This window comes from Labrus mixtus, chromosome 17 (assembly GCF_963584025.1).
Source record: "Labrus mixtus chromosome 17, fLabMix1.1, whole genome shotgun sequence".
Taxonomy (NCBI): domain Eukaryota; kingdom Metazoa; phylum Chordata; class Actinopteri; order Labriformes; family Labridae; genus Labrus; species Labrus mixtus.
This window is the reverse complement of record NC_083628.1, coordinates 14,306,468-14,327,758: the sequence shown is the minus strand read 5'-3', so window position 1 is coordinate 14,327,758 and position 21,291 is coordinate 14,306,468. Positions and strand designations below refer to the sequence as shown.

Genomic DNA, 21,291 nt, shown 5'->3' with positions numbered 1-21,291 from the left:
GTTTTTTTTTTTTTTTTCCTACCACTGTGTACTTCTACTCACTTTGGCCTATGGTAGCATGCACACAGAAAAAAATCCATGTACTCATCTGTCACATTTACAAATCCTGATTGCCTACACTTCTCTACCCTATCGTGCCTATTGACACTCTTTTTTTTTGTTTTGCGACTGTGGTACTCTTAACCTTGCTCGGCCTCCCGTTGCCTTTGCTGAGGACAGCCACGAACTCTTCATCTCTGTAAGTCTAAGACAGGACCTGAAATTCAAGCATGGTCTTAGCTCATACTGTACTTTCCTTGCCACCTTCACCTGACCGTCTCAAAGTCAGTCTTAATTAGGGCAAAGGACACGGTTTCTTTCTCACGTCCTCAATTTAGCTCGTAAAATTTCAGCTCTTTAAATGCCTTTTAACCTTATTTATTTTCCCTGTTTGGTATTGGAAGGTCTAAGCAGTCTATTTATTAACAATATAATGTCATCTAAAGCTAAATAAATGTTAGAAAATGTGTCTTTTTAATGGTTGGGCTTTCTTTGGGAAGATTTCTCTTTCTCACCGTTTGTTTATCCTGTTGAAGTTACAACTGTTTGTCTCGATTTCCACACACCTGATGTGTACAACTGCATCACCGTTCAACCCCCTACTACTACTACTACTACTACTTCATCTCTGTAGTCACATAACAGACTGGCCACTGTGATTGTTCAGCTATCAATAGAAGGTGCAGGATCTTGTCCATTTTTTCAGAGTTGAAACAACTCATCCGTCTCTTTCTTTTCCGTGGAGTTGTATAATATGTATTATAGTAGAGAGTACATTATTTGGTTCCTGTTTTATTTATTTAATGTGGCGTTAAAGGATTGAGCCGGTGCGCCTGTAGTCTCTTGGAAAAAGCCGAGCTGTCAGTCTGTGGTAGAGGACAAAAGAGTCTTATATTTGCTCTAAAAATCGGCATTGTTTTGGTCTGTTGATTGTCAGTGTATCTGCATGTACCCTCCATAACACACTTTACACACAGAACCTCAGTCCCTTTAGTTCTGTACATGGAAAGTAAATATAGCAAAAGGTTTAATTTCTTGGTGGAAAGATATGGAACATATTGCTCTATATGACAGTTGCAAGTCTCATCCATTATGTACAGGAAACTGGTAATTCTCATCCCATTTCCAATTATAAGGACCCAGTGCTGCTGATTCGATGATATCAAGCTGACTTTGAAAAGATTCCTTTAACCTTTGGAAATGTGCTAGTTTTGTTTTACATCTAACGTAAAGCTGAGGAGGAGACTTGATGACCACTTTCTCTTTGTACCTCCCTCAATTTTTCGGACTCTTCCCGTTCAATATTCAATGTTCTGCCTGTAGACCTGTACGAAGGCAAACTGAGTACTGAAGGCAAACATGTTTGGAAGGCATTTGCAGCCTATGTTTGTACACAAGAAATGTTAAATAAAATCTCCTTGTATCTACATAATATAGAGTGTTTGATTTCCTTTCTTTTTTTAAGATTGATTGATTTTTTTTTTTTAGAGACAGGACAGTGGAAAGAGTCGGAAATCAGGGAGAGAGAGTGAGTGGGGAATGAACTACGGGAAAGGAGCTACAAGCCGGATTTGAACCCGGCTGCTTCGAGGACAACTGCCTCTGTTCATGGGGTGCCATGCTCAACATCAGGCCATCAGTACCCCTGATTTTCTGTTTTAATTGGAAAGCCAGCTCACAGAATGCCAGATTTTCAGTTGAAACCTGGAACATTTGTCATCTTTTATGTCTTTTATACATCACAGCAAATACAGTGACAAAGTTTATTCACAAGCAGAAATACATTCGATTTGTTAACATGTTCATTTTAATATTCCTGATGTTGACATCAATCACACCTTTATCAAAACTCATATTAGCTAATGATGACATACAAGGCTTCAGGCTTGTTGAAATACAACATTAAATGATGAATACAATAAAAACTTGAAATTAAGTTTTAAAAAAAAGTTGATCTTTATATGTAAACTTGCCTATAAATATTCAAAGGAAAAGCTACATTGAAAGTCAGCCCAGTTGTTCGACATTTTCATTGTTTGACAATGTTCAAAAAAACAACTTCCTGTCACATTCCTATTTGAACCTCAACTGTTGTATTTGACTTGTTGTGTAACGATCTTCCTGTGTCAATCATAAACCTTTAGATGTTAACGCCAAATCTATCTTCCCTTTAGCAGAGGATTTAAATAACTATGATTAACTTTTTTTTCCAAAAAGTTGTAAAAAATCCAATTTAGGACCAATTAATCATGTCAGCATTGTCTGTCTGACAAATGCTGACATGAACTGAATCATCACTCTGGAAGCCTGAGTTCCACAAACCTCAGTTCCACATGAGTGTTCATACTTCTCTAGTTTTTATTTAGCATTTATTGACAAGGCACTACTCAAACTTCTGCAAAATACATTTAGCTTATTAGGCAAACAGCGTACAGAGATAAAAAAACAATGTATTTTTTAATAAAAGCATAATGAAATGCTCGCCTTAGATGTCACTGTGGTATAAACCATGGCACCACATAGTGTGTATTTTACATAACAAAAGCATATTGTTTAGTGTGGCTCCATGGATACAAACATGCAAATATCAGTGCTTTGTCTTTAAGCCAACCAACAGTTTACGGTTTCCTCTATTTGCATCATGCACACTTTTACGCACGGCGTAATTTTCAACCAGCCACACATGGATAGCACGTGGGTTCAGCAGAGGTGTCCTCGCGTTGATGTGGCTGATATTTCTCTGCAGTTCGCCGATTGTATACAACTTTAATCCAAAAAACAATTCTACAGTTGGCGTTATTTTATTACTTTTTTGGGGGCCTCTCCGCTTTGTTATTGTTTGTTTCCATCTCTACGTATCTGCTTACGACAAGACCCATCAAAACTCTCTCTCTCTCTCTCTCTCTCTCTCTCTCTCTCTCTCTCTCTCTCTATTTCCATCTCGTTTACTCACACCCAAACACACACGCACACGAGTGAGAGATTAGGGGAGGTGGGGCGCTTCTCTGACCACGCTTTTTCCTGTTGCAGTCTCTGCTCGCATCATCAAACCTCGGAGGATTTACAACTTTCTTTTCTACGCCTGTGTTATTTATTTGCACTATAAGTCGGTTTAGTTGTTCACTTTATGGGGGTCCTTTTGATTCTTAATGCGTGGCATATGTTCTGGCAGCCGAGTGATCATCCAAAATCACCTACACTAAAAGTAAGGTAAGAAAAGTGTTGTTGTTTTTTTGCTTGTTCTTTCAACTCACTATTTTCACGATGCTAAAAGTGCCCATGGCCTTAAAATATATAAAATAAGGATTTGTTGTTACATTCAAATATATATATATATATATATATATATATATTGGTTATTATTTAAATATTGAAGCTTTTGTGTGCTAGGATATTATCCAGCACTGTTTTATAGTTAGTGGCTTGATGAATTGGATGTTTTACTGAAATCAGTTTTAAAAAAAAAGGTACAAAATAAAGCATTAGGAATGAGCTCACTGTTCCTATTAGGCATGTTTAGTTAGCTTTTATCTATACTGTAGTTTTGTTAGGATGATACATTTAAGCAACTACATTAGGTAAATGCTGAAACCTTTTTTTCCATTGCTTAACATCTATTCCATCCACTGCAGTGCAATATTGGCTCACATCATGTTTATGTCTGCATTATCCAATCTGTACCACAGCTCCAAAATAATGAATCAGGAATACCCATAGTTATCCACACAGTGTTTTGGCCAAACGTAATACAGCAGATTTTCTCTCTGTTTTCCTTTCACTTTAGTGGAGCTGAGCTGGGACATTGATTGACAGGGCAGAGACAGATGCCCTCAAGCAGGATGTGCTTTTTCTTATCACTTCCTACAAGGCTACTCTCTGCACATTCAGCCCTGGTCATAATTATGGGAAGAAGCCTTCTGCCAAAGCAGCCAACTGGAAGAAGGTTAAACAAAAAGGCTCACCATGTACTGGCCTATGCTTGATCCTAGAAACTAAGGGGGAAAGCTAGTCCATTGTTTTGTGTACCTTTGCGGCCTCTTTAGGGTTTAAACCCAAGAGCTGGACGATTTTTAATGCTTCAGTTTCCAAAATGTGCAGTGTGTATGCCGATTTCTCTCTTTTTACAAGCTGTCTTCTAATACAGTGGAAGTAAAGCAAGTGTAAAGCAATCTCTGTGGACAGAAAAACCTCAGTGGGGAATAAAAGTCTTCATTTAAACAAATTGCAACACATTTCAATCATATCTGTGGAGGGACATGTGATCTACTATGCCCATTATGTTTGTGGTTTGTTTCATTTTTTATACGAAGGTTGAAACCCCAGATAATGGAATTTATCTTATTTAAGGGTTAACTTTGTTTATTTAGTATTACATTTTAGTAAACCAGCTCACATCATGTAAATGTCCCCTTTTCATGGCTGACAGGGGTGAACATTTGACACCCACTAGATATAACCAAATGAGCATCATTGTGAGTCATAGCTAATGACTCAATGAGCAAACTCGGGGTTTTCAGCAATAACCTGCAGAGGATGATAAGTGAACTAACTGGTCATTTTGTGGTAAATTCACACTGGGACTTCTTCAGATGAATCTGAGTTACATTATGATTGCATAAAGATTATTTAAATTCCCTTAATTCTGATGTAAGGGGCACAAAATAGCTCTGAATTGTCCCAGAACTGCCCCTGTAGTGACAGAGTTTCCCCTGTGTTGTCATAGAATCATTTGTTTGCCGTTCATTCAATCTTATCTTGTCAAATCTTACTCACTGCATTGACTTGGCAGGAATTAGGTCACAGGCTTATTTGTAAAACCTTTTTTTCTTCACTCACTCCGTAGTCAAAAACCTTTGCCTTCAACATGTTTCTGCTTCCTGTTCCTGATCCATTAAAGAGTAAAGCAGGTTTTCTACTGTATGATTTGAGTTCAAACAAACAGGATTAAATGTTAACACTAATCTGGTTGTACCGCCTGCTTATAGTCAATATACAAATAGAGAATACAAAGGAGTTTAACATTTTGCTAATGCTATCAACTTTAAGTAACTTAAAAACTTAACTTAAAAAAAAAATGTAAACAAAAATCAGGATCCCTTAAAGCAGTGCCACAGAATGTTTAACATTTTCAATGTTCTAGTTGATATTTTTATGACACATTTGTATGTGCATCAAAAACAGTCGTAGATAATAGAGCATGGCAGTGGCTATAAAACAAAAAACTTATTTTGTTGTTGTTTCAAAAAATATACATGAAGTGTTACAACATGAGCTTTTTATTGTGTTAGTAGATTCATAGCTTTGTGATAAGGACAGAGCTGGGCTATGTGTTTCACTACGTTTTTTGCCTTTACGCTCATCTAAGCTAAGCTAAGCTAAATACCGCTCACCTCTAGCTTCATATCAACCCACAGAAAAGAGAAGTAGGCTACCAACCTCCAATCTATGTCTGGTTATTAAGAGTGATAGCTTGTACAAGTCTTGGTTGATACTGTAGCCTACTAATAAGAATGTTAAACTATGAAGCACATTAAATTGTAACAGAATTAGCTGGTAGCCTTTTGCTAACAGGCGCATTTCTCAAAATTTGTAGGCTCCTACACAAACTTTACTTACATATATTATCTACTGAAGATGATATCATTATTAATGTGTAGCTAGTCTACACTATCCCCTAAGCATGGTTTCTTATCTTCAGACATGATCTGGAAACTCTCTGAGCTGTCGCAGCCACCTGAATAACGTGGCCTACATTTCATTCAGACCCTTTGTGAAGGTAAAGGTTGTGCCACTGTTAATCTGCTTAGCCTACAATGTTGGGGAATTTAGCTAAATACCCTGAAAAATGCAGCACTGCTAGCTTAGCAAGGTGAATCAGTGTTGGTATATTGCCTTTGAAATGTAGAGGGGTATATTTTGATTATTTGTGATTTTGCAGGGGATGTATGTCAGTGCCGGGAATAATGAGTGTATGGATGGTTTTGGGAAACTTTTCCTGAAATGAAAAGGTTCATTGTTGGACCTCTTTCTCTGCCCCTGTGTGTAAAACAAACTCTCCCCTGTCTTGTAGAGATGGATGGCTTTTTAATCCCATGTGTGTATCTTGTGTGCTTTTCTGTAATCAGTTTCTACCACTGACATTGTCCTCTCTCTCTCTTCTTCCTCTCTCTTTCCACAGACCAATACTCCTATGTTGGCAGCCTCCCAGACACTTTCTCCTCAATATTCTGCTCCTGTCTGCGACCAAGTTCAGCTAAATTAAACACGAAGGAGACAAAGAAGTTGCAAAGACAAAGAGGAAGGCTTACAGACTGGTATAGTGTGTCTGAAACAAAAAGGTACAAGTGAAGTCAGGCATCGCAACCACAATGTTTGTGGTGGGAACTTCCTTCCTTGTCCTCCCATGACACAATCACTCTTCTAGTTGTACTGTATGGTTTGGCAAGCAGGCATTTCATCAAAAATCACGAGACAAGCGGACGAGTCTGTGGGATGAAAGCGCAACGAAAGCAAAAAAGAGAAAAAACTAACCATGCTGAAGGATGACCAGCTGGTTTACATTGTCCTGGAGCTGGTGATCGCTCTGCTGGCCGTGGCCGGGAACATCCTGGTCTGCTGGGCCGTCTTCCTCAACTCCAACCTGCAGAGCATCACCAACTTCTTTGTGGTGTCTCTGGCAGTGGCTGATATCGCTGTGGGGCTACTGGCAATTCCCTTCGCTATTGCAATTAGGTATCATAACTTTTTAATATATTTTTTACTGTTTAAAATTCACAACATCAATGTGTTGTAAATCAAATTCCAATGACTGTTGTTCTGATCCAGTATCAATAGTGGCCTCTAATACTGCCTCAATAGCGGTATTGGATATTGGAAAGTACTCCTGACTATCCACCAATCCATTATCATAATAGTTGCTAAAAAAATTTTTTCCAGATAATATGCTTGTGGCAATAATAACAACAACAGTGCAATGCCCAAGGAGGGGCATAGCTTCAAAACTGTCAGAAACCACTTTATAATTAAAGGAATATTACTCTCTATTTTTGCAAGACTGTAAAAAAAGGCAATTTGTATATATATATAGATATTTGTATAACCTGTACTGTTTTTCTTTCCATTAAAAAAACAGCTCCGGCTTTTGTGCCAACTTCTTCGGCTGCTTGTTCATCGCTTGCTTCGTCCTCATCCTCACCCAGGGCTCCATCTTCAGCCTGCTGGCTATCGCCGTGGACCGCTACATCGCTATCAAGAACCCACTCAGGTAAGGGGGGGGGGACCGAACACAGAAATTTCAGCAAACTCTCTTTAACCAAATACACTTTTCACTGCCCAAAAGACATTGATGCCTCACTATTCTATTTTTTTTTCTTTATGTTTTATATTTATCGGTTTTTTTACATGTTAAAATATGACAACAATACAATACAAGAGGACTCGAGCTTGTTGGGGGACCACAGAGTAAAGTAAAAAATTAAATATATTAAAAAACTAAAAAGGGCCAATAGAAAAAGATAACAATAGATTTTAAATGTTTTTTTATCCTGCTTTTCTCTTCTCGCGTGGCACTCAGGCCAGAGGAGTGTGTGTGTGTGTGTGTGTGTGTGTGTGTGAGAGTGTGTGTGTGCGTGCGTGCGTGCGTGCGTGCGTGCGTGTGCGTGTGCGTGGTTGTGTGTGTGTGCGTGCGTGTGTGTGTGTGCGTGTGTGTGGTTGTGTGTGTGTGTTTGTGCGTGTGTGTGTGTGTGTGTGCGTGCGTGCGTGCGTGTGTGTGTGTGTAAACCATTAAACATAAGCTTCCAAAGCGCATGCAGAGTGGCACAGCGAACACATTGAATTACAGAGAGATCTTATTCAATTAACGCTATCAAGGCCGGTTGTGTGTAGACAGAGATGTATGCCTCGACAGACTTTATTAGGTTACAGCTCGTGTGCTGCTGGAGGAGTTAAACCAACTGAAGGCTTTGATCATTCTCAACCATGTAAACCATCACCGAATCACATACAACATCTTTCAAACGGCATGCTCATTTCAGAGCTCACATACCGGTAACTGCAGCTTTCTGCAACAGGTCTGTTGTCACACTATTGACGCACACAGGTCACATGTGTTACCAAATGCACTCGGTGTTCAGTCACAGTTGCATACTTTTGATGTAGTAAGCCTGAGCAGGTGACACATTTGCATTAGCAGTTTCATAACGGTGTGTGTGGATGTTTGTGGCTCACCCGGGTGCCACTACAACCCTGGCTCTAAAGACCAGAGCTAATAATTCATCAGAGTTTAAGGGTGCTTTATATGGCCATGCTGTCGGCCACTCTGTCCACAAAAGAGCTCAGACGCATGAGACAATGGTTGTAGGTGGGGTGATGTTACCAGGAATATGTAGTTATTCAATGCTGATTTTCTATTTTTACTTCTTTGCTTCTGTCTGGATGAAGAAAGGTGCAGATACATTATTAAGTTACAGACTCCATGGAGGTACCTAAAGCATTTTATTGTAAAAAATATTGAAAAGAGTAAATTGAAAAGTTGAAAGGACCATTTTAACATTTTCGTCAGGTCTTGTTGTGATGCCTGCATCCATGTGACTTTAGTTTTCTTTGTAAATCTGAAGTATTTATCATTAAAAAAAATTCAACAACCTAACATAAAATGAACGCAGGAAGTTTTATCTGAATCCAAAAGACAGCCTGAGTGGTGAAATTTAAACAAAGTATCGAAAAAGGTGACGTCTTTAAGCACTTTGTTTGACTGTTACCACAGTCAATGATCTGGTAGTTATATTTGTCATTTCTCTACGTACCCACGTGCTGACATTCTCTCGTGACCAAACAGGTTGACAAATCTTTTACATGTATGAGTTTACAAGAAGTCTCAGATGAGTAAGACGTGTATGTGCTGGTAAATTACCATACAGGAAGGAAATAATCTGTGATGCATATTTACAGTATACATTCTCACACTAATGATTGCAGAATCATGCAAGAAAATACAGGAAGAGCATACAGAACGTTACTTTATGAGGTCATTGTGTATGAAAAATCCGGCCATGCAACATTTAAAATACAGAAGAACAGTTGTAATTTTCCTTTGGTTCTTTAAATAAATAATGCATGTATGCTTGAAAGCACCACCACTGTCTCCATTTTAATCCCCCAAATATTGACTTTGCCACAGAGGGATACTAACATTATGAGATAAGTGGAAATAAATGTAGCTCTGATGTGCCTGCTTTCCTCTGCTCACCCTTTCAGATACAACAGCCTGGTGACTGGGCAGAGGGCAAAGGGCATCATCGCGCTGTGCTGGTTCCTCTCAGTAGTCATCGGCCTGATACCAATATTTGGATGGAACAAAGGTGGGAGAATGACTTGGGTAAATGTGTTTTAAATGCATCCAAGTGTGGAACTCAAGCCTGTAAAACGTATTTATGACAACTTACATGTCAATCTTTTCTGGCTAGTTTTGATACCGCCAATATGTTAAACATTTGTTTAAAAAAAAGCAGGAAATCTGAATTTGATTTCTAATATTTAAGGCAAATACAAATTGACTTCCACTTCCCTCAAATTGTAATGTACTTTACAAACAACAACAGATATAGGGCGAGTATGCTGTACCAATAATGCAGCACTTCATTAGTCAATGTGTAAACAGTAGAAAATATGCATTTGTCAACATTTTTGCATTAGCAGATCCATTTAGTTCCCTTATGTGCATGCATTGGCAGATATGTCCAGCTTTAAGCCTAAACATCACTTCACTGACCATATATCACAATCAAAAGATACTTGAGAACATGCAAGTGACGAGCACACAATCCATATGCCATAGTTGTATGACAAAAATGTTACAATAATAAATACCACAGACAATGACTTGCATATAACAACTCTGGAAGGTCACAATATTGAAAGAGTACCTCATTATAAATATCTTGGCATCTGGTTGGATCAATCCCTTTCATTTAAATTTCACATCGATACATTAACCACTAAACTACGACAGAAAATTGGACACTTGTACAGAAACAAAGTGAACTTCCCCTTAGTGAGTAGAAAGCGAATAATTGAAGCCATCTTCCTATCTGTTCTGGACTACGGGGATGTCATTTATAGACATGCTTCTGCCTCCACCCTAAAATCATTTATCAGTTTATCACTCCGCCCTCAGATTTATCACTTGTGACAAATATTCCACTCATCATTGCATCCTGTACGATAAAGTTGGTTGGCCTTCACTAACAGTTAGACGTGAACGGCATTGGCTGCTATTTATTTATAAATCACTTGCGGGTAATCTACCAGCATACATCACTTCTTTGTTAATCTGTGTTGATAATCAGTATCAGACTCAATCAAGTGACTGGCTGATGTAAAAACGAACTTTGGGAAAACATCCTTTACCTATGTGTGCTGCACACACCTGGAACACAATACAAAACACATTAAAACTCAATACAGTGGTTACCATGGGTCAATTTAAAAACTTGATCACAGCTCACTGTACTCATGAGTGTAAATGTTATTAACTGTAGTTACCTGCTTACTGCTTATTCTTCTGGTCTTATAATCTATGTATTTTGTCTTCGTTGTTTTTTGTCTTTTTTGTCTCTTATTCGTTTTAATTGTACTCTCGACGTCATTGTAAATGAGGGCTTGCCCTCAATGATTTCTCGAGAATAAATAAAGGTAAAATGAAAATGAAAAATGTAGTTGACATTATAAAAAAAGTTAAAATCTGGAAATAAATCTCCTCTGGCTCTGCTGTCCAGGTTGGAATGCCGCTGCAAATAACTCCAGCTGCCCTGAAGGCCTGACAGTGTGCCTGTTTGAAGAAGTGGTAACCATGGACTACATGATCTATTTCAACTTCTTCGGCTGTGTGTTGGGGCCCCTGGTGGTCATGCTGGTCATCTACGCCCATATCTTCTTAGCTGCGCGGCGCCAGCTCCACCTCATGGGGCTGAAAGTAGCAAATGCACCTGCACCTGGAGAAATAACCTCATCATCTGGCACGTCTCGCTCCACCCTGCAGAGAGAAGTGCATGCAGCCAAATCGCTAGCCATCATTGTGGGTTTGTTTGCTCTGTGTTGGCTTCCCCTGCATATCATCAACTGTTTTAACAACCTGTGTGAGAACTGCGGGCGATCACATCAATGGGTGATGAATATTGTCATCATTCTTTCTCACGCTAACTCTGTAGTGAACCCATTAATTTATGCATACCGAATTCGAGAATTCAGACGGACTTTCCGGCGGATCCTGCATCAGCACATCCTCAGACGTGGGGACGGACATGGTTTCAGGGTTGGAAATGGTGATGGCAGAAGTGTCAGGAGCAGCAGCATCGTGCGGACTTCCTCTGGTAACAGTAAAGAGGGTTCAACGTGTGGCACAGTAGTGAATAGCTACGTGCTTGATCCCAGTCCTAACGGGACTCCAACAAAATCTCCTCATGTAGCCTCCTGCCCCTGGACATCAAAGTTAGACGCTGTACCGAGCAGCTGTTTACCCAATGAACAAAAAATAATGGGAAGCAGTCTTTCAGTAAGCCAGCAATGCATCAAGGGATATACTACTCAGGATGGAGGCGAGAGTGGAAAAATCGATGTGTCGGAGGTGAAAGAGAGAGGGAGTTGCATTTCTTTTGTGAATGTTCAGGCTCTCGCTGTCAAACAGACTGAGTGCATATACTCGCCAGAGTTAACAGAAGTGTCATGAAATATTTACATTTTCACCATACAAACTATATAACTGCATGACTGTGACCACACATTGCATTTAAAATGATGAATCAACAAATCAACAGCAAATCTGCTTAAGATTTCTTCAAGGCTGAATGTTGGTTAAAGTGCTTTTGTAACTGCATATACCTTGCTTTTAAGATGTGCTGTCTTGCAATGCGACACTTTAAACCTATGAACACTTGAACCACAACTTCTGACAATGTTGCATCAGGTAAACGTATTTAATGCTCCTCTGTATTTTTATGGCTCCCTGGAGAATAAAAAGTCTTAAATATATCCTAGTTCACTGTTTTCCCTATAGGCAAGATCACTGTCTGCTAAAAATCTCAATCAATTTCAGTCACCACCAGCTATTACTGAAGATTTGTTCAACAAAGCTATCCACACCTACATGCTACTCCATATGAAGCAAGTATAGGCTGAACGTACCAAAAACTGTCCTGTCTGAAAATGTGGGTTGCAAAAGCTTGTTTTAAGGCAAGCGTAATCCTAGAATTGTTTTTTTTGTGCAAATACAATTTGTTGTTGCTATTTTGATCAGCGTTTTCAGAACTGCCAGGCAACATGTGTTTTGCTTGTTCAACAGCTAAAAACATGCGTCAAAGACATATGGTATACGCAGGTCAGTTACCATCCATCCATCCAAAACAAAGAGCTTGTTTGCTCCATATAAATATCGGTCGATATGCTTGTTGTGTGGCTACTCTCAGAGTCAGCCTTGCTCAAGTGGACAGCAGAGAAAAAAAAAGTACACTCACACCATACACACTTAAAGTGCATTCACATGAGCACAGACTACTCAGCAAGGTGTTTACAGAGTAGCCCGGCTGCTGACGCCAGTCAATGAGCCTAATGCAATGGAAATCAAATGAAGGTTCATATGATGATGTCTTTTATTATGCCATTATGCTTTTCTCTTTCCTCATTATAAGTCCTTCTATTGCGGGAAAGGCCTGCATTAAGCAACATTTACGTGCCTCAAAGCAATCCCAGAGTCAGGTCCCCAGGAATAAACATACATGGGTATGTGTGCAGCTTTATCAAGTTTATTCAAAAACTAATCATATAGGTTGTATATTACACTATGTGGTTTGAATAATGCCATTTCATTTTAATGCTTTGTTTTTTTTTAGCTATGTTGATAAGCCTGAGATAAGGGTTATGGAAATTGTGTGACTGTCACATAACTGACACATTTAAATGCAATAACATAAACCTCCAAATAAACAAGCCAAAGCAGGCAATACATCTACCACAAAGAAGCCATCATTTGTTTAGTAATCACATGCAAAGCAGCAGCAGACGTCCATGATGATGACAGAGTGAAGAAAAAAAAACCACAGCACGTGCAACTTTTATAGGATGTCATCCTGTCATATATTACCTGTGAAAGGAATGACAGTGTTTCGCAATTATCATGTGCACTCTCTTAGAAAAACAAGCAAGCGTTCCTTAAAAGCGGCGATGTTTGGCTGAGGAGTCTCGTTCTTTTCTCAGGCTTTTGCAGGAAAATGGATCCGCAAAAGACATTAAACATGAGGATGTGTTTTATTTATCCCGCGAGAGGAAATTCAATTTTACACTCTGTTGTTGAATATGCTTCACACGCAGAGGCTGAATAACAAACACACGCAGTATCCTATGGATATGCACCAATGGAGAGATGTCAGAGTGAAGGGGCTGCCTACAGCTGGTTGGGAGGTCGGTATTCTTAACTGGCACCTCTCCAGCTACCAGACCAATTTCCAGACTTGGTCCGCAACAGGGCTTACACCGGCTACCCTCCAGTTCCTAAAATAAGTCCCTACAGAATGAGCTACTGCTGCCCATTGGATAGAAACTGGGCGGCTGTGGCACAGTTGGTAGAGTCGTTGCCTCTCAACCGGAGGGTCGAGGGCTCGATCTCCAGCTGAGCAACATGTCCAATGTGTCCTTGGGCAAGACACTTAACCCTGCATTGCTCCCGCTGCTTCGGTGGCGGTGTATGACTGGATTAGTGTTGTACTTACTCTCTGATGTAGGTCGCTTTGGATAAAAGCGTCTGTTAAGTGAATTGTAGAAACCCTGATGAACGCGTCTGTATGAAGACTATAGCATGTGTGCGGTAGGCAGTTTATTTGTATTTATATGTATGCCCAAACTGCATGAACTTTTAAATGACTTCAACACGGATAACAATTATAGACTGTAAATAATAACACCAATGCAGGTTTCTGATAGTCAGCTTTCATCTGATGTTAATATTTAAGAGCGTCACTTCTCTGACAAACGTTTCAGTAGTGTTATTCAAAAAATTGACAAAAGTAGGCCAAATATAAAACCTCTGTAAACAACCAATGTTACTCAGTAAGAGCTGAGAAAATACCAGCCCCACAATGCATTGCAGTATGTAACCGGAAGTACTTCAGTGACCCCTCTGTGGCATTGTGGGTAAGCGGAAAAAGGCTCCAAAAAGGGTACGCGATAGCGACAAGCGCACGTTGCAGAGTCTCCCAAGAAGAAACAACAAAGAAATCCATTTTAAGGCCAAGTTAAGGTAAAGGTTTTGACATACTGGACGATGTTACGTTATTGCGCTGTTCACGTTTCAGAGGTGTTTGTCTGTGGTGTTAAAAAGTGATCATTCATTCAGACTGGGAGGTGTTGTAGCTACGTTAGCTCACATAGCGTGTTGACTTCTACTGTCTGCCTCAAAATATCGAGGAATATGTTTACTAAATTATATTATGTTTTCGAAAACACTGCATCTCAGTATTGGTTAAGGAATTCTGTGATTAAACCATTAAAACTTTTTTTATGCACAATGCTTAAAACTCACAAGGAAACAGGGTCAGAGCTAATGTAGCATGCTATCAGCTTTCTCACGGACACACACTAAAAGATTTTACTGACCCACGTAAAGTCATTTAAAACATCTTAAAGAAGGTTTAACTTTACCCAGGCAATGTGTACATTTAATTGCTAGATATAATAAAGGTAGACTGGGCAACAACAGCTTAATGTAACTACTGCTGCTTGATGTTTTATTGTCTGTTTTTTTTTTTTCAGGAAGACTTTTTTTGAGAAATTAAAATGTCGATCGGCGTGCCCATCAAGGTCCTGCATGAAGCAGAGGGACACATTGTGACCTGTGAAACCAACACTGGAGAGGTGTACAGGGGAAAGCTGATTGAGGCTGAGGACAACATGAACTGCCAGGTAAGTTTTATGATGATAAAGCTCTTCATGTGTCTAATCTGCTCACTAGAAAGTACTGATTTATTCAGTCTGACTTTTAAATAGTGTTTTATATCAATTCAAATCTTAACATTACTGTATTGTCTTTTTTATCCTACGACAATTTTAAATATTTTCCTCTTATGTATTTATTTTAATATTGTTGCTTTTGTGTCGTATTTTATTTTTAAACATATTTTTTTTATTCTTATTAGTGTGCATTAGTCTCTCAATGATTTTTATAAACTACTTTTTGTCAATAACTTTTCTGCACTCTTGCTAAGCACTTTGAACTGGAATTTAATTTGTCTGAAAGGTGCTATATAAATAAAGATTGATTGATTTGAAGATGTGACCATTACTAACCAGGGAGGAGGAGACATACTGCATAGTCTTACTTGGAAACTAGTCAATATATGGTGTGCAAACTCTCCCATCTGATGCAGTGTGTTATTGCACTACCTTGAATCTGGGATTAAAATTCAGACCCTGTTTAGATGGAAGGAAATGTAAGCAACGCTGAAGCGCCATAAAACCAGGAATGTGATCCACCTATTATAGACGTCTGATGTTTCTGTGTTTTCAGGTCAACTTTAACCAATTTACATGTAACTTAAATCACTCTTCCTGTCCCCACAGATGTCAAACATAACAGTCACTTATCGTGATGGCCGGGTGGCACAGTTGGAGCAGGTCTACATCCGTGGCAGCAAAATCCGATTCCTGATCTTACCTGACATGTTAAAGAATGCTCCTATGTTAAAGAGTATGAAGAATAAGAACCAGGGATCTGGTGCAGGAAGGGGCAAGGCAGCTATTCTCAAAGCACAAGGTGATTGGCTTCTTTGTTTTTTTGTTTTCACTTAAATCTCTGAACTTTCACAAGTTTTTTTTGTTGACCTCATAACATTCCTGTACTTCTAAATCCTGTGAGTAGTTTTTTGCATTTTAAGAAACGGTAGGAATTTAGGACTTGCGTTTCCATACGGTCTACAGACAGAAACAAATCTGTTAGAGATAAGGTTCAGTATTACGTTAGTTATTTTTAAAGCATGTAATTGCTGTAAATTGACCAGTATCAAGTGAGGGGAGGAACAGCACACTGCCAAACAGCCTTTTTATATTTTCTACCATAGAGATTTACAGTGAGTGATATGTGTGACTGTTCAAATACGAGAAATTATTTTTGTAAGTGAAGTCCCCACTGTTGCACTTGATAGACTAGGTTTCTTGTCACAACTTAGTATTATGTTCCAACTTGTAGGGGACATTCCCTGACATGTTTTATGGGTAGTGTGGACACAATAACTGAGAGGCATGTGACGAGAGTTAGGACCCTCTCACCAAGGCATGGATTAAATTTACATTTTCTGCTGGGACTAGTTTACTGAATATGAATTCTGCTTAACTATAGGATGTAACCAAACTTAAAAAAAAAAATCATCTTGTCTCAAAATTGTCTTTTTGAATGTCTCAGCATTATATTGTCATAGTTTTCTAAAATGTTTCTTTTCTCCTTTCAGTGGCTGCAAGGGGTCGGGGTCGTGGAGGAATGGGAAGAGGCAACATCTTCCAGAAGAGGCGATAACTCCTCAAGCTTTGTCAAAAATATTGTTTTGTATAGTCCTATGGGTTTTTTTTTTGTCTTTTGGATTGGATATCTTGGGTTTTGTTTGCAATGTTATGCTTTCCAGTATGTTTCTTTAATTTCATTTTTTTATGAAAATAAACATTCGATTTGAAGACGCCTGTCCTCTTGTTAACATTCCTAACTTATTTTGTTGACCTACTTTTTTTTTTGGTGCCCTCTGAAGCTTGGATTAACTTGACCTTAATGAAGCCTTCTTAGATCTAGTGAAATTTCAATATCATAGAGCCAGCTGGATTATTCATAATGTGTATCTTAGTGTTATGATGCATACTTCAATTTCTCCTATGATAATTATCTAGAACAGGGGTGGGCAACTGGAGGCCCGGGGGCCACATGCGGCCCTCGTCAACCCTCAATGTGGCCCTCAGGTCAATTTTTATATATCAAAAAATTAAGAAAAGATAACAAAATCTGCCATGAAATCATGAAAACCAGAAATATGTCCATAATATTTGATTACTGGTTTATGTTGAGTTTAATTTGTGACATAATTGACTGTTATTGTTTTTGTACCCTACAATTTGGCCCTCTGGCGGTGAGAATTAAATGAATGTGGCCCTTGCTGTGCCCAAAGTTGCCCATCCCTGATCTAGAAGTTACTAAATTTTCCTGCGTCACTCAAGTTACCATTTTTGCAAAAATGTATAGTTCGTGTAACAAGATACGTCGCAAGAGAGAACTATTAAGTCGCCATATTCAGAAGTAAAATAAAGTGCACTTTTTTTTTATTGGCAGTATGACAATTTTGAAAGGAGGTCTTTATTTGCCAACCATTACAAGATAAAGATAAACTTTATTGAACCCCCATGGGGGAAATTTGTGCATTACAGCAGCTCCAGAAAACGGGATGGGAATATAATTATTAAAAATCAAATCAAACATATTTACATCAGTTAATTAAAAAAAATACAATAATGGGAAAATACACAGTAACTACACTGGAAAGAGTTATTGTTATTAAAAAAAAAAAAACTGTGTAGCATTACAGGATTACATGCCCATATCTGTCACCTGTGAGGACTCAGGAGGCAGAGGTATAAAGTAGCTAGCTATTATTTATTTTACTAATTTGGATTAAACTCTGCTTCCATAGACTGTAAAACAGCCAGTACTATCCAACTGCAGCCCCGGAGCACAATCCCTTGGCGTGACTAAGTCTACAGCAGGGATGGGCAACTTTGGTCACAGCAAGGGCCACATTCATTTAATTCTCACCGCCAGAGGGCCAAATTGTAGGATACAAAAACGATTACAGTCAATTATGTCTCAAATTGAACTCGTATACCAGTGATCAAATATTATTCTGCACATATTTCTGGATTTCATGGCAGATTTCGGGATGTTTTCTTCATGTTTCCAATTAATTGATGTGTAAAAATTGACCTGAGGGCCACGTTGAGGGTTAACGGTGGCCGCATGTGGCCCCCGGGCCGCCAGTTGCCCACCCCTGGTCTACAGAGCTGCTTTTATTCCATGGTGCAACTCTCCTACACACCACAGGGGGGCGCCAGCCAGCCACCGTGCGCGTTGCCGAAATCCACCCCCAGTGTTATATTTTTGAGGTCGTGAGTGAAAGCAAAGAGATAACAAAAGGTAGCCCAGTCCTCATCCACGAATTAGGTTTTTTTTTTTCAAAGCACATTAGGTAGATTTGGTGAGGTTTCCACACTGCCCGGTCGCCCTAACACTTCCTCCATGTAAGGCACGGGACCTGCTGTGCTCCGCTGGATTGGTCCATCATAACATCGGTTATCAGTCCGCTAGCTTAGCTGTCGATGTTCAGACTTTCATCGCAGCTGAAGAAGGAGAAGGAACCTCACAGGGCCTAACTAACACGTAAGGCGAGACTGGTTTTTCTTTTCTTACATGTTGCATTTGTTGTCTTATGGCTTTGATGTCGTGCGTAATCACCACGGGCATTACTCAGTCGCACTGGCATCCTCGACTCCTGCACAACATCTGTATCTTTGACAGATGAGGCTAACGCTAGCTGAGCTGTTTGTGTTAGCTTGGTGGGACCTCAGACGACGGCTGAAACTCGCTTCCCTGTGAAATGTGTGCTTTCATGACAAAATAAGCTTTCCAAAGTTGACTGTCGGTGTTACAATACTCAGTTTTTAATTTAATTAAGACAGTAGCGCAGGTTTTTAGCACGTCGAGTAAACTGTTATTTTCCCCATCTGATCTTGACTTTAATGGTCTAATTGTTTTTGATTGTGTTGAAATAAGTAAATATGATTGTAGTGGAGACTCTTTTGTTTTCGTTGTTTCACCCTAAGTTGCTTAAAGAGGCCACTATGTTATGAGATGGACGTGAAGTCACAACAGGAGTATTAAAGTGAATTTAAAAAGACAGTGATGTAACCTACCTGGGATGGTCAGTCTGGTTGAACACTGGTATTTGACTCTCTATATTGATAGCCCAGCATGTTTTCACATACAGTAATGGTCTCCAGCTGACTGATGTGGATGATTGTCTCTTTTCTGTAGATATCCATTTTTTTTTTCTAACATGGACATCCTCAAGTTGTTGTTGTTGTCAAAATACAGGCGGTACAGTTAAGATATTCAAGAAAAAAAACTCAACCTGAGGTGATTTTATCAGGCAGTCATTTTAAAGAAAGCACATTTCCTGATCAATTAATTATCAAGGTCAACATTTGAGATGTCCAGCTTCTTTTAATTGTTTTTCCAAAATCATTTTATATGCTTGTTACATTGATATCATTAGGTTTAAAGTCAAGTTCCTTGATGCTATGATTCTCCAGAAGAATTGAAAAGATAATATCTAGTTTTAGCCTTTATACCATTTTTTTTCTTTTGCAAATATGCTTAAGATAAGATAAGATAATCCTTTATTTATCCCACAATGGGGAAAGTTACAGTGTTACAGCAGCAAAGAGCAAAGATTGCAGACAAAAAGTGAACGCAGTACAATTTAAATTTAAAAAAAAAAAAAAAAAAATTAAGAATGTACAAAAAAAATAGATACTTTGTGCTGTGTTGCCGGTGAAACATTTCAGCTTCTCAGTAACTCTTAGCTGTGACTGTGTGATGATACTCAAGTTGTCCAAGGATGCACATCCCTCCATTTACAGGAGCTTATCTCTTGCACAGCTCCGCAGATCACTGACAGGGTTACTCTGTTGATCTTTTAATGAAGCAGGGGATCCTCCTCAGCTCCAGATGGCCCCGTGTTGTTCTTGTATGTCTGTCTGATGGGGCGGCGTCTGTGTTGTTATTAACGCTGTACATGGCTCGGACCCCCCACAAAGCTCTGATAAGTCCTTTTCTCTCCCCGCCTCCCCTCCCCTCCTGCCCAGATAGTGAAGGTCAGGTCATGTGACTCTTGTTATGATAAGAGGCACACAACGGCATCTGGAGCTGGGCAGCATCTGTTGGTGTTCCACCAGGCTCAAACCGCTTGTTCTTCATCAGAAATCAGGAATCAGAGAAGTTTGGAGCCTTAGCCATCAGGTTAGTTATTCATGACAAGCAGCAGCAGTATCTTTGTATAGGAGACATCAAAGGCTTTGCTTTATTCGACCATCAAATCGTTGGATTTTGTTCCTCTAGAGAAGTGTACATCTTACTCTGGATACTAAATATTGGTTCTAATGTTTTAATCCAATTATAAAATTGGCTATACAGTATTAGCTTGTGTCATTTCCTGCTTAGTTTAGGAAGGATGTGGGTGACATGATTACACAGAGTAGTAAACGAGACTTGTGATGTACAGTAGTTACAGTTTATTTCCAGAGTAGCTTTACCAACTCGGAGATGAATGACTGTAATGGTTATCTATCAGGTAACGTTGTTTGTTTGTAGCTTTGTGGCTGTGGACACAGAAAGTTGATCACAGTGAAAAACAAGTATGTGGCATTCAGCGGTCCCATGTGTAATGCTGCAATGAATAGCAATAGCAAGACAATGGTTGCCGAGATAAACCCCAGAAACAGTGAACCCCTGTTTGTCTCATATTCAGGGCTTCTTTATGAATCCATCTAGGAAGAGAGTGAGATTAGCAGTACATTTTTAATGCATTTGGCTATTCTTACTATAATGTTATTAATAATTAATTTTGGCCTATCAACATGATATCAGTATTGTTGTATCTGTATTATACGGAAGGGGATTAGGGCCACTGGAAAAAAATGTTTGGGTTCTGACTTTTCTTTTCTTTTAATTCTTACTTTAAAAAAAGTCAGAATTGTGAGTTTAAAGTCAAAGTCGTTGTAAGTTATTTTTTAAGGAGGCTTTGAGAAAACCATCTCCTCGTTGAATCAATCACTCAAATAAATATGGTATTGCTCGGAATTCCCAAATAAGTTTAGCCCTATATGTGCAAAAAAGGGATGTTGTCTTTTTTTTTTTCCAATATCATCACCTTTGTCAAAACTGTAGTATACCTCTTCTTATGAATGGAAACCGGTCTTGAGTTCTGCCTTCCCATTTAACTGAGATCAAAGTAGGTCAAGTGTGGTGAGCCGCCTCTCTTCTCTGGATATAAAAAGTCTTCTCTGGTGCAATGTGAGTGTCATCCGGGGTCATGTCTCTTTATTTCTGTACTCCACTGAGGATGAGTCCACTTATCTGGCCACATTGTGCTACTTTAGTCACAGTGCAACTGTGTG

At 39.1% G+C, this 21,291-nt stretch overlaps 2 protein-coding genes across 4 annotated transcripts; both read left to right on the top strand.

The window, feature by feature from the left end:
- Positions 1–2,748: 2,748 nt before the first annotated feature.
- adora2ab (adenosine A2a receptor b) lies at positions 2,749–12,066 on the top strand. 3 transcript variants are annotated; one of them, XM_061061583.1, is made up of 6 exons: positions 2,749–3,249; positions 6,218–6,377; positions 6,464–6,771; positions 7,172–7,303; positions 9,295–9,398; positions 10,815–12,066. In XM_061061583.1, exons 3-6 carry the CDS (start codon positions 6,572–6,574, stop codon positions 11,762–11,764), a joined length of 1,386 nt encoding a protein of 461 aa, XP_060917566.1. In that variant the 5' UTR covers positions 2,749–3,249; positions 6,218–6,377; positions 6,464–6,571; the 3' UTR covers positions 11,765–12,066. The 3 variants fall into 3 exon arrangements, with proteins under 3 accessions (XP_060917566.1, XP_060917565.1, XP_060917564.1); XM_061061582.1 differs by having other exon boundaries at positions 2,749–3,244; positions 6,218–6,771; XM_061061581.1 differs by having other exon boundaries at positions 6,218–6,771.
- Positions 12,067–14,838: 2,772 nt separating this feature from the next.
- On the top strand, positions 14,839–16,749 carry snrpd3l (small nuclear ribonucleoprotein D3 polypeptide, like). The gene is made up of 3 exons (XM_061061656.1): positions 14,839–14,988; positions 15,646–15,838; positions 16,530–16,749. Exons 1-3 carry the CDS (start codon positions 14,863–14,865, stop codon positions 16,592–16,594), a joined length of 384 nt encoding a protein of 127 aa, XP_060917639.1. The 5' UTR covers positions 14,839–14,862; the 3' UTR covers positions 16,595–16,749.
- Positions 16,750–21,291: the final 4,542 nt, after the last annotated feature.